The following is a 14,014-nucleotide window of genomic DNA, read 5'->3' as shown; positions in this document are numbered from 1 at the left end:
TTTTTTACCAAATAAAAATAAATACTATTTTGTAATTATATATTTTTAAAATTGGATGTATATGATAATTATTCCTATTAGTAAAAATTTAGGACATAATATATATTTGAGGAAAAAATAAAAATAAAATGAACGATATATATGTCTCCACTTATGTCACTAGTTTTAAACATTTATGCATTTATAATCTTAAACTTATAATGATACAAGCATATTCACCACCATGGTGTTGAGACAATTGGTAAAATGGCTCACAAAGAACATAGGCATACCCTCATTCTTGAAAGATAAATTTATAAAAATAATATAAATTATTGATAAATTTAATACTACAATCTACATTTTTTTAATTATAATAATTTAGCCAAAAGAGTTTTATAAATAAGAGCATAATACTATTTTTTTTCCAAAAAATATCTTTAACAAGATATGTATTTAATTAAAGATAACATATAATGGATATAATTAAATACACGTATAAAAAAGTTATAACAACAGTGTAAACAAATTAAGTCTAAAATAAAATTTTCAAAACCGGTGAATTTCATTGTTGGTGAAATTGTTTGGAAAATGGAATATTTTAGAAACGGCGTCGTTTGGTGTTTGGTTTGGGTTATATGTGAATTTTCATCTTCAATTTAAAGATTTACTTAAGATAAGATTTGTAAAATGTTTGGTGATTTGCTTGGAACAGAAAATATGTAGCCACGTGTAAATAAAAATAATTACTTCAATAAAATCTAAAGATAAACAACAAACACTTTTCATTTAAAATTTGATTAAATAATCCCGTTATTAATTATATATATATATATATATATATATATATATATATATATATATATATATATATATATATATATATATATATATATATATCAATCAGAGATATATATTCCGTAAAATAACGTTTTTATTTTTAAAATAATAATATAAGATAATAAATATAATTCTTTTGATTGATTATATATAAATTGATTGATTATATATAAGTATGTTGGTTGGTTCAGTCAATCTGAACTAAATTGGAATCTAAATTAAACAATGGTGTTTGATTAAATATTTTTTTAGTTCGAACACAAATCAAACAAAACCAAAGAAATTCAATATTAATTAGTTTGAGTAACAAATTTTTAATATTTTATTCGTAAATCTATCTTCTTGAACTGATCATATTAATTCATATAATTTATATCATCATTATCATAAAACTAGTATAAGATATCCTCCCTAAAGAAGAAAAAACAGAAATGTCATATGTGACATTCATAACTTATAAGAGAAATGAAAAAAATAATTTTTTTATATTATTATAAAAAATATATATATTTTAAAATATTTAAAAAATATATATTTTGCATATTTATTCTAATGCATTTGATTAGTGCAATCCAAACCAATCTATTATATATCGATTTGATTCGGTTTGAATTTTATCATAAAAATAATATAAATTCAATTTCAGTTCGTTCATATAATTTTAATTGATTTAAGTATGAGATTCTCTCAAAACCTAATTAGACGGTCTCCTCGTAAAAATCTTACCTTTATGTTTAATATTATTTTATAATATCAATATATAAATTTAGAGTAAGATTTTAAATTAAAGAGACGCTCTTTTAATCTAACCATGGATATTTTTTCTAGATTTTATGACCTTTTGTTTGATATGATACTCAACATCTAATTAATTGAGATTTTATCCATTTTCTATATTAAATTAATTTAAAATTTAAATAAATCTTCATAATCAACTAGTACTATAATATGATTATCTTAAAATTTTCAGTTATATTTAAAGTGAACGAGCACCCTATAATTTAGAATTTGTTAAAGTCAACATCAAATTGTTTAATGTCACATAATCTATTTATATATTTTATTTATTTTAAAACAAATTTAAATCTTGAATTTATTTATTGCATCAATTTTGAATTGATTTATTGAATTGATTACAACAAAAATATTAGTAATATTTATTTGATGAATATTTATTTTGACATTTATTATTTATTTATACGTTACAGAGGTTTCCATGCAGACGTGTCAACTTTCATTTATTTCTAAACGCCGCTCTTCCCCCTCTCTCTCTCTCATATTTCTCTTCTTCCAATCCTTTTTCTTCTCATTTTCGTTGTCAATATTCTTTCTTCCTTCACTTCTAGGGTTACGTTTTCTTCACTTCAAATTCAGCTTCACTGGTACGTTCCTTTTCATGCTTCAATTCACATTCTCCTCGCGCTTTCACGTTACGATTCATTTTCACACGCGCTTAAATATGCATTCTCGTGTTCCTGGTTCTTTTGCTGATTTCTGATTCGTCTCCGTTGTTCTTCAATGGCGATTTGAATCATTTTTGGATTTTGTTTTTTTTAGCTTTTTATTTATTCAGTTTCACGCGCGCGTGTGTATTTTCTGAGTGAAATGGTGAGATATGAATATTCAAATTCATTTTTATGGAGTCGAAATGAAGAACTCCGGTTTGGTAAGCCGAATGGCTGTGTTTTGTGGTTGTTGAATCTGAGGTTGAAATGGAATTTTCAGTACTGGATATTTCTCATTTACAATTCATTGTTTTGTTTGTGAATTAAGAATTAAATAAAAATTATAGTTGGTTAATGTAGGTTATTTTTCCTTTTTGTTATATTTTTGGATGCAGGGTGAAGTATAGTTGGCTCTAGTGTTGAATCTTCAATAGGAAAGCTCTATATAGTTCATGATTGTTTTACTTGATTGGTACTTATTCGGATGATTTGCGGCGGAGAGGAGAATAATGTAATTGACAGATGTGTTGGAGGTTGAATCTGTTATTAAGATCTATTTCTGATTGAGTCAAAAAAGTGGAAGATTTGTTTCTGATTTATTTTTGTTGCTTTTTTTTTTTACTAAATGCAGATTTTAATTCATTAAATCAGATGAGTTCAAGAGATCTATATATTTGCTAGTAAAGAATTGAAATGGCTATTGCTGGTCTGCACAGTGTATCTATGCTTGACTCTTCTTTACTGAGGGACTCGCAGTCTCAGGCTTCTCGAAGGAGGGGAGAGGGAAGAAGGGGAAGCACTCGGTCATCTTCACTTTTGCATATGTGGCGAGAGATTGAGGATGAACATGCTGTGAGTCAAGTTCAAGGTAGGCCTGGTGAAGTACTACTTGAACAAAGGAGCAATGGGTTGATTGCAGATCTTTCATTAGAAGAAACGCCTGATAGCCCAGAGATAGGACAAAGGAATGGTTTAGAAGATGCTGTTTTTGGTGAGAATGAGTCGGAAACATGGTCACAGTCACAAAGTCAGAATGAATCACATGATGGTCATGAGGATTTAAACAATTCTAGCTGTGAAAATTCTTCTGTTTTCGGAGAAGTTGAAAGGGAAAGAGTGAGACGAATTTTCAGGGAATGGATGAATAGCGGGTCTAGGGATTGTGGATCAACCATTTCCCGAAGAAGTAGCAGTCCAAGGAGAGAATGGCTTGGAGAAACTGAACAGGAAAGGGTGAGAGTTATAAGGGAGTGGGTACAAATGAGCAGCCAGCAGAGAAATGTTTCTTCTGGGGAAAACAGGGAACAGCCATGTGCTGAAATTGGTACACAACTTGAACGTGTGCGTGATGGATTTGTGGTTAACCATGGTGGTGGCCAAAGTGAACATATACTGAGGGGTATGCGTAAAATACGTGGCAGGCAGTTTATGCTCGATATGCTTAAGAAGGCTGAGAGGGAAAGGCAGAGAGAAATTCAGGAATTGCTGGGCCTTCAGGCTGTATCTCGTTTTCCCCATCGCAATCGCATTCAGGTTTGTCTTATAAATGATTATGTTCTTATTTGTTATGTTTCTTCATTTTCCTATACCATCTATTTATTAGCTTACACTCGGAGATGGAATTTTGTTCATGTGAACTGGGTAAAAGATACACTTAGTTGTGTAAGACAGTACTTGAAAGCATGCGCTTTGTTTTTGTACTGAATTTCAAGGTGAAGTGGAAGATACCTTTATTCTAGGCATAGAAACATGTGTTTACAATCCAAACTCAAAGTAGTGTAGGTTGGTTGCGGCATAGAATGAAACACTAACTATGCAGATGTAATCTCACCTACAATATTTTGGAAAACCTAGGTAATGTAAATAGACATTCTGTAAATTTTACTCCAGTGGAACATAATTTATAATTTAGAACTTGATTGATATCCCGAGCTTTGAATTCAATTTGATGAACACTGGTCAATTTTTTTTGCAGGCATTGCTTAGAGGCAGGTTCTTGAGAAATGATAGATCCGCTGATCATAACAGGTCCACATCTGTAGCAGAAAGTGAATTAGGCCTATTGAGGCGAAAACAAACTGTATCAGGTCTAAGGTATGCATATTTTTTATGCTATTATGTTTATGAGAATCTTTTAACTATTTATTTTAATCTGTGAACTCTTTTAGACCCCCTCCCTCCCCCTCCCCTCCCCTTATTTATTAGTAATTAATGTCACTTTTTGCATAATTTTTCTTGTCTTTTTGGTACATTTGTTTGTGCATGATTTCTCTTTAATTCACCTCTAACTTAAATGAACGGTAGTGACAGATCTTCTTGTGGACTGGGAGTGGCTATGGCTTTCCCAAAATTTTCTTTTTCTTTAAAGATATATAAACACATTCTAAATGTTATACATGTGTACATACATGTATACATGTTATTTTTCTTTGTTTGTTATTTTGAAGTATGAAGCGGCATAGTGGCAAGGATAGATTTTGCAGCGTTGAGGTCATGAGCTCGATTCATGCACACCTTGTTTTATATTTTTGTTTTTATGGTATTTTGTTTCCCCAAAATGTTTTAGCCAGGATTTCAACACACGCACGGCCACAAAGGGTAACACCCAAGCCAAAATAACTATTAGACCAACAAATAGCGTTGAGGTCATGAGCTCGATTCATGCACACCTTGTTTTATATTTTTGTTTTTACGGTATTTTCTTTCCCCAAAATGTTTTAGCCAGGATTTGAACACGCCCACGGCCACAGAGGGTAACACCCAAGCCAAAATAACTATTAGACCAACAAATAGTTTTGAGTGTTATGTAAAATAGGTATATTCCATTTCTAATGTCCCCTCAATTAAATCAACCAAGCTCCGCTACTAACGAACTGATTCTTTTGTTCGCTGCACCGTAGTTTGTTCAATTTTTTAGCCAAACTCCTATGGTATATGCATAATAAACTGTTCCTATCACCTGATAAAAAAGAGACTGTTCCTATCTTGTGAAAAAAAAAACAAAAAAACTTTGTTCCATGAAATAAAATATCTATTCAACTAAATAAAACAATTGTAACCAAAAAAGGAAATAAAATAAAACAATCGCAATTGAATTAATGTCTTAAAATCACTAAAATGCCATTTATTTATCGCGGATCCTAATTCTTGTCCATAATCATTGAACCAAGCTCATAGAGAGAAAAATAAATTGATAACGTTAGTTGCCAATTAAGCATTCGAAGTAGAATTGCGATCTTTAAATGAAGAAGCATTGTACTAGAGAAAGAAGGTTGCATGTAAAGAGAGATGAGTGAGCATTCGAATAATGTTGGTTCAGTTTACTATAGCCCACTAAGACTATCTTCCAAAATATTAGTTAATGAACCGTGCTTTAAAATTGCATGTTCAGTCCGGGTACTAATATCAATAGTCCAGTTATTTCAAAATGAGTGCAGTTCAATTCATGGTTCAGTACGACTCTCCAGCTTTTTGAATAACCCTATTTTTCTTGTATGGATCCATTAGCTCAATTTTATGTTCGTTGTCAATTTTTAATTTTGTCTAGCTGAAAGACAAAAATGAGCGATTTCTGTCGAGTTTATTTTATCCTGTTTGACACGGGCTCAGGGCTGTGCCTTTCAACATTGACCATTTTGTTAGGAAATGACTTATTGGTAGTGGAATGAAACAGCTGTTTGAGGATGAATATGAAATTAATAACTTCTGTTCAAAAAATTCCCACTGCATTCAGATGGATGAAAATAATTGTATCATATTGAGAAATTGTTTCTATGTTGCTATTTAAATTATCTACTAATCATTGTTCTGATTTGAGGTTGTATTATGTTTGTAATTTTGTCCACTTCATTTTATAATCTGTTCTATGCCATATGCCAATGACATTAGCTTGTTTATTGAACAGGGAAGGGTTCTTCTCTAGACTGGACAGTACCGGTTCCAGTCAAGCAACCAGCAACCTATCTGACACCTTGTCAGACATTGATATTGATTTTAATACAAATGAACAAGCCGGAGAAAGCAGTTCATGTATTGTCGTTGAAGCTAATAACCGAATAGGTAACAGTGCTGGGATATCTGGTGGCCACCGTCTAGAAGGAACTACACGTGAGAGTTTTGATTGGCAAGAATCTACTGTCCATGCAGATGGAAATCAGTTGCAGTGCTTGCAAATTGAATCAGTAGATGGACAGTCACCATCAGTCAGTGTTGTGTGCGAAAGAAGAGATGACACTGGGCAAAATGTTGATGTGGTGGCAATCAGAGATACAGCTAATGAACTTATCCAACAAAACTTACAAATTCATGATTCAGAGCATAGCAATAATCAGGAGTCCAGCGAGGTGCACATTGAGCAATCTGAGCTGGGTGATATAAGTATTGATGAAAACGATTCATCGAATCACCACGGTTATCCAGAGGGCAATGCTGTTAATAATGTTAATTATGGATCCATTGCTCTAGAAGAACCACTGGAAGATATTGTTGAAACTGAAGGAAATGGCTGGCATCAGAGTAACACTGAATGGAGAAATAACACTGATGAAAGTGTGGATGATAATCAGCTCAGCAATACAGCAGATGAGTGGGCTGAAAACATTTGGGCAAACGAGGATCGAGAAAACCCTCGTCTGCCAGAAGCTTCTGAAGTGTGGCAAGAGGATGGTGGCTTCCAAGAAGCGGTGGAAAATTGGTTGGGAGGACCTTCGAACCATGAAACCGCTCCAGGTGGTGGTAGAGTTCATAATTTTTATTTTCCTGATGATGACAATGTATACAGTGGTGAACTCAGGGAACTTCACAGTAGGTATGTAAAAACGGGATATGAATTTCTGCACCTATCATTTTAAAGTGAAAGATGTATCCAGAATAAATGGCTCTGTTCATATTGCAGGAGACGTGTCTCTAATCTTCTCGGTAGTAGTTTCCGTGAGAGTCTTGACCAGTTGATACAATCATATATTGAAAGACAAGGTCATGCTAACATGGAGTGGGATATGGAAGAAGCAACCCCTTCTGCTGCTTTAGTAGAACAGAACCTTGAGCATCAGAGGAGAGATCAGATTGTTGATCAAGAGACTACTATTAATAGTTCACCTGACTTGCCCTCTTTGCATACACCTTCTACTCCGCCTCTTTGGGATCAGCATCCTCATGATGATAGCTGGGCACACAATGATGTAAATAATCCAAGTCTTGTAACTATGAGATTGTTTTCTTTGGAGATTTTTTATAATAATGTTCTAATAAATGTAAAAGCGAGTCTTATGTGGTATTTACATCAAATGATTTTTATTAGTTAATTAGGGTCATAAAATATATTTATATGCCCGATGATTTTATTGCGCAACTGTTTCTAGGTAACAAATGATTGAAAGTTATGGGTTATAACTTATTTTTCTCTCTGTATACATTATTAAATAATTTTTAATGTGTATTCTTCTGGCAGGAATTGGAGATTATTAATGATTTGAGACTTGACATGGCTAGATTACATCAAAGAATGAATAGTATGCAGAAGATGCTTGAGACATGTATGGATATGCAGCTTGAATTGCAGCGCTCAATAAGACAAGAAGTTTCTGCAGCCCTAAATCGCTCAGGTGATTCACCAGGTTTGTAATTTCTTAACCCTCTCGATTAGGTCCACATTTTATCTTTAAAAAAGAAATAAATTTGAGAAAATAAAGTTAAATTTATCCCAGGAATACATGACTGCGATTCACCAGATGACAGTTCTAAATGGGAATGTGTGAAAAAAGGACTTTGCTGTATTTGCGGCGAAGGCAATATCGATTCTTTGTTGTACAGGTACTATCCATTTTCAGTTTGAAACGTAGTCTGTAACCAGTTTGCACCTTGATTATTATAATCACCCGATACGATTATACTTTTGTTGTAGATGTGGGCACTTGTGCACATGTTCAAAATGTGCCAATGAGTTGCTTCAAAGTAGAAGGAAATGCCCAATGTGTCAAGCCCCTGTTTTGGAGGTGATACGAACTTATTCTATACTATAATATTGACTTTACAATAAAGGTCATACTTAACAAATATACAGGACTCTAACAAGTTGTATCTCTAGACGTGTCTCCAGGTACTCTTTTAGTTTTTTATTTTGTTACTGTGATTACTGTATTTATGTCAAGTAAGTACACCAAAGAAACACATGATGCCATTTTTTTGGGCCATATAGTTCTGATATGAATAAAAAGTGTATGTTGTTTTAAAGTTGAGTTACATATATATTTTTTTTAATTCCAAGGATAGAGGCAGAGAGATCATGTCCTTTTTTATTTTTAGGTGGCTGGATGGTGTTTTATACTTATAAATCAACCCTGTCCCTGTACATATGTAATTGTGATCTTGTCCTGAAGTGTCAGCACTCATGTTTGGGTTGCACACTGCATACATCAAAATCAAATTGGCTTGGCCCTGAAGTGGATTGTATGCCTGACTGTTATGGTCGGTATCACAAGCTGATTTGTCATTTAACTTTGAATGATAAGAGGTAACTTAAAATAATATCATATCACAACTAGAAGCAACCAGTTTCACTGGATCATGAAAGACTATTTAATTTTTTTTTTTAGTAATAGTATTTTTAATTGCTTTGTTGGAAGCTTTGGTGAGCAACATTGACATCACTTTCTACGCCAAGTTTTTCACTTTTATTAAGCCAAGTAACTATTTGCGAGACAATATTTTATCCTTGTTGTTGGTTTTGGAATATGACCCCATAACATCCATCAATTGCTTTGGGTAAAGGAAAGATATCGAAAACGAAGCAACTATAAAGCTGCATAAAAAAAGGCAATGAGTATATTTCGATGCAGTGATTTACACCTTTTCTGTTATTTTTGTTTAATTGTGGGTTTCCATCCTGTGTTGCATCCCAATTTTAATACTACGAGGTTTTTGAGTATGACCCCATAACATCTTATCAACGGCGCTGGGTATAGGAAATATATAGAAAACGAAGTTACTACACGCATGCATTAAAAAAAAAGAAGACACAATAACCTTTTTCATCCCGTACGTTTAGGATGGTGTTTATTTTGGTCCTTAAATTTTAAAAACTACTCCCTCTGTCTTACAATCCCTCCTCCGTCTTACCATGAGTGATCAATTTGAAATTTTAATGCATTTTTTTTAATTTTATCTTTTAATTATTTTTTATTTTCAATATATAATATGAATAATTTAGTAAAAATATTTTTTTTATATTTTTTTTAATCTGTATAAAATGATGAACCGTGTCATTGTAGAAATTTAGTTTTAGTTTTTTAAAATTAAAATAAAGGACCATTTGACATACATCCTGCGCCATGCTGGGACATATTCATCCAAAATCCAAATTTTTTGCAACATTTATATCATTTTCTAGACATTCGGACCATATCCAAAACCCATTTTTTTCAACTCAACCATTAGCACCAACAAATTGGTTTTTGCCTCAAACTTACATTTTCCTTAAACTCATCTTCCTACTGCAAATTTACACATCTTCCTCCTCATGTTTGGTAAATTTCCATTGAGGTGTTGTAATGGGTTGAGTGAGGAATGCAAGTTTTCTTTAGATAAATTTCCCTTTTTGGTTTATGATTTCTTGTTATTAGGTTGTTGATGTTGAGTTGAGGTTTTTGTTGAGCTGTTGTTGTCGGGTTATTAAGAATGATTGGGAATGAAAAACGAAACTCACCCACTGTTGGAAACTATTTCCTTGAGTTCAATGTGGAGCTTGTAGCTATGAAACGAAGTGAGCGATTACAATCCTCAAAGCCCGTCTTACTACATCCTCAAAGCCCGTCTCCTCTATGACGAAACTCTCTACGGCAACTTCCTCCTCACCTTCTCCCCAACTCTCACTGAAATCTCCGGCCTTTCCATTCGTCATCTACATGGAACGCGATCATGGAACCATCTCAGATACCCTCCCGTTTCTCCACGCGCTCGCAGCTTTACAAATTGCCGCAAAAGACGAATACATTTAAACCGCCATGAAGAAATTTGGTTTGAATTTGTTGAATAGATATTTAAGGAAGAAAAAGATACATTTTCTATTAAAAAAATTCATATATTCTCTCTTACATCTTTGCTCTTCTTTTTCTAAGATTGAAGATGGAAATTATGTTCAAAACGGAAATCCATAAAATAAATCAATTTAATTGATTTTGTTCCACATCAATAGTTGAATGTTACACATCAGTAGAAAATAGACGTCATTATTCACATTTAAATGGAAAAGACCAATGTGATATATTTCTAAAATTTGAAGGACTCAATTGATTTTTTAAAAGATAAAAGACAAAACTGAATCGTGAGTAAAAAAAAATAATGAAAAATGATATTTTGAGAAAAAAGAAAAAGAGGGTTCACAAATTTAAATTAAATTAAATTTAAAGAATATAATTTGGAGTAAGTTACAAAATTATATATATATATATATATATATATATATATATATATATATATATATATATATATATATATATATATATATATACTAAAACTAAATTTCTACAATGACACGGTTCATCATTTTATACAGATTAAAAAAAATATAAAAAAATCAAGACGGGGTGAACCCAAAGAAATTGCATATTTTAAACCTAAAAATGCAAATCTTATGTTAATGACCGCACTCGTAAAAAATCCGTAAAAATGAGGCGCGACGAGGGCAATCATATTAAAAGGTGAGAGCCTAAAATCTTGGACCACCCCACAAAAAAGTGCAAGAAAAATGAGTTTGCCTGTCGGACTGAGCCTGTTTTGCCACCCATACCTAAAAAGTCACACACGTATAACAAATTGATGAGAGAGAACATAAATAAAGTACAACGTACTTACGTGGAATATAGAACATAGAAAAATGTATTCTACTTAATTTGAATACGAAACAATGTAAAGTACAACATACTTAAGTGAAATATGTTATGAGATATAATGTGTTTAAGTAAGTTTGTTCAACATGCAGTCCACACAAACGGTTTTATAAATAAAACCCTTATATTGGAGTATTTCACGCTTAACACAATTTTGGTTTGTTAAACCCTAACACTTCTAAATCTTACACTCTCTCTCTCTCTCTACATCTCTCTCTCTCTCTCTCTCTCTCTCTCTCTCTCTCTCTCAAAGTCTTCACTTGGATCAAATAGCAACAAGATTGAAGATATTATGTTCGCGTGGATCGGTAGAATGTTAGCTGACCAATTTCGGCTAAGGGAGAAAGCTAGTTTCGACTAGGAAACTTGTTGGAGCATCCTCGACAGGATGGTGGACGCGTCCATAGGTCGACATCTGCAAGCCTCAGCCGAAGTCGAAGGGTTTGAGCGATGAAGAAAATCGTGGGCACTCAAAGAAATCGTGGGTAGTTATTTCTCAAATTGGGGGAGTGGACCGACGCGTGGCATCATGAGATGGTTTTGTAACCTCAAGATGGTTATTTTCAACTAGTATTTGAGCCAGTGTTAGGTGAGATTCTAGAGGCGGAATTTTGAACATTTGCAGTAGGGGTAAAGCTTGAAGTATCAAAGCGTTTACGAGAAAAGAGTCAATCTCCTCAAAAAATGTACTTTGCCTCCATTTTACATTCACAAGTCATTTAATCTTACTAAATTTACCTTTGTTTTTCTTGCTTTATCGTTTATAAGTTCCCTTTTCGCCTTACATTTATCACGTTCCTAACTCATCAAGAGTTGTGTTTACACCTTTTAAACCTTTCAAAAACATTGTTTACCAAAAAACCATACGCTCAAACACTAAGTCCAGGACTTTGTAGCCGGTCCTGCAAGTAACCCTCTTATAGGAAGGCTAGAGATTGTTGACGAAACAACAAATTGGCATGCCCGATGGGACATCGACATTATTAAGTGTATGCGATTGCGCAGTGGAAAAATGACGTCTCCTAGACCCCACGAAGAAACGTCTTTGGCGGGAGACACACCGACGCCCCAGGTTGCAGACATTGGCTCTAGCGTGGCGTCGACAGTTTCAACAGCGTTTGTAGGGCCAATTCTGATGCCGTGTCAGCCACAAACACCGACAACCATGGGAAATGTTGGGTAACATATGCCCAATTTCACGATCCCCATGCACAGAACATTGGGAATGCCGACGGAGTTTATGGCGAATATGCATAACCTCAGTTCGACTTACAACGATACCTCATCATCGCCATTCCCTCGTTACCAGGGGTTTGGACCTTTGGCAACTCCATTTGGTCGACCTCCAGGTTTCATATTGATGTCTCAGTCAGTCCCAACTTTTATGTCAAGTTCAGTCGTCGTTATGAGACAACAAATAGACGAAAGTAACCATGAAATGGTACACATGCTAACTCAATAAATAGGTACCATATTGAGGCCATTGATCCAGGATTCGACGCAGAGTTACCAACAATTGGCAACACAAATGACGAGAATATGAGACTTTTTGGGAGCCCCAAGGGCCCAGGTCCGTCGGAATCCCATGCCTCCTCCTCGACAGGAGACACCGGTTCGACAAGAGGAAATGACAAATGATACTGTCGAACAGGAATATCAGGAATTCGAACAGGTCCCAAGGGTGGCACGAAGACCCCCCGTGGTACTGGTTAACCGTAACCAGGATCCTGACCAGGTGATCCGACAAGTTCGACACGATGCAACCATGGGGGAACAAAACCTATAGGCTATCGTCGAACGAATCATAGTGCGAAATAGAGTAAGTCCTTGCTTACAATGGCCGACTTACTATTCACCTCTACCAGATTTTGTCGTACAGACATAATTGCCTATGGGATGGAAAGTCCCGAAATTTACCAAGTTCGCTGGGGATACTGAAGAATCCACCGTCGAGCACGTGGCCAGGTACCAGACCGAGGCTAGCGACATAGCGAACAATGAGGACTTGAAGTTAAGTACTTCCCAAGTTCTCTTACAAAAAATGCGTTTACATGGTTCACAACGCTACCTCCACAGTCGATCCAAACGTGGACACAGTTAGAGAGACTGTTCCATGAACAATTTTACATGGGACGATCAAAGACCAGCCTCAAAGAACTAGCTAGCGTTAAGCGAAAGGTTGCTGAGTTAGTTGATCAGTACCTAAACAGGTTTAAACTGCTGAAAGCACGATGCTTTACCGAAGTCCCTGAACACGAACTAGTCGAGATGGCGGTTGGGGTCTAGATTATTCTATAAGGAAAAAGTTGGATACTCAGTATCTTAGAGATATGGTCGAATTGGCCGATAGGGTTCGACGTATCGAACGCTTGAAAGCTGAGAAGTCTAAGGCAGATCGATATCACAAGAAATAAAAAGTGTCATACATCGTAGTCAAAGGAGTTTCTTCCGACGACGAAGATATAGTCGATAGGAGTGAGGTTAACGTGGCAGAACTCAAGCCCGAACCTCCGTATGCGTGTAAGGTTTTGAAACCCTCGAATGGAAAAAACCCTGTCGAACCAGAGAAAACAGACAAATACGTAGCTAAGACCTATACTTTTGATGTGTCTATGTGCGACGGAATCTTTGATCTGTTAGTTAAAGATGGTCAGATTATCATTCCTCAAGGTTTAAAAGACCCCCTGTCGTACCCCAATTTTGTCCGGGCATTTTTAATTTTTCATAGAATTAATTTCATTTTTCAATTTAGCATCATATGCATAGCATGACATACATTTGCATCATGAATAAACACATGAAATGTCAGTCAGAATGAATTTATTTGAGAATACAGAAAAAATCGATTGAATTGTTAAAATTTGA

At 34.5% G+C, this 14,014-nt stretch overlaps 1 protein-coding gene across 4 annotated transcripts; it reads left to right on the top strand.

Moving 5' to 3' along the window:
• The first annotated feature begins 2,043 nt into the window (after positions 1-2,043).
• Positions 2,044-8,495, top strand: LOC127101339 (uncharacterized). Of its 4 annotated transcripts, none has more exons than XM_051038724.1 (9): positions 2,044-2,201; positions 2,660-2,797; positions 2,896-3,797; positions 4,240-4,358; positions 6,169-7,071; positions 7,159-7,444; positions 7,714-7,867; positions 7,970-8,075; positions 8,167-8,495. In XM_051038724.1, the coding sequence occupies exons 3-9, from the start codon at positions 2,958-2,960 to the stop codon at positions 8,282-8,284; spliced, it is 2,526 nt and encodes an 841-aa protein (XP_050894681.1). In that variant the 5' UTR covers positions 2,044-2,201; positions 2,660-2,797; positions 2,896-2,957; the 3' UTR covers positions 8,285-8,495. The 4 variants fall into 4 exon arrangements, with proteins under 4 accessions (XP_050894681.1, XP_050894678.1, XP_050894680.1 ...); XM_051038721.1 differs by having other exon boundaries at positions 7,714-7,879; XM_051038723.1 differs by lacking the exon at positions 2,044-2,201 and adding an exon at positions 2,301-2,485 and having other exon boundaries at positions 7,714-7,879.
• Positions 8,496-14,014: the final 5,519 nt, after the last annotated feature.

Source organism: Lathyrus oleraceus, chromosome 7 (genome assembly GCF_024323335.1).
Source record: "Lathyrus oleraceus cultivar Zhongwan6 chromosome 7, CAAS_Psat_ZW6_1.0, whole genome shotgun sequence".
Lineage (NCBI taxonomy): Eukaryota > Viridiplantae > Streptophyta > Magnoliopsida > Fabales > Fabaceae > Lathyrus > Lathyrus oleraceus.
Note: the sequence above shows the minus strand (reverse complement) of the source record. Positions and strands in the feature narration are given on the sequence as shown.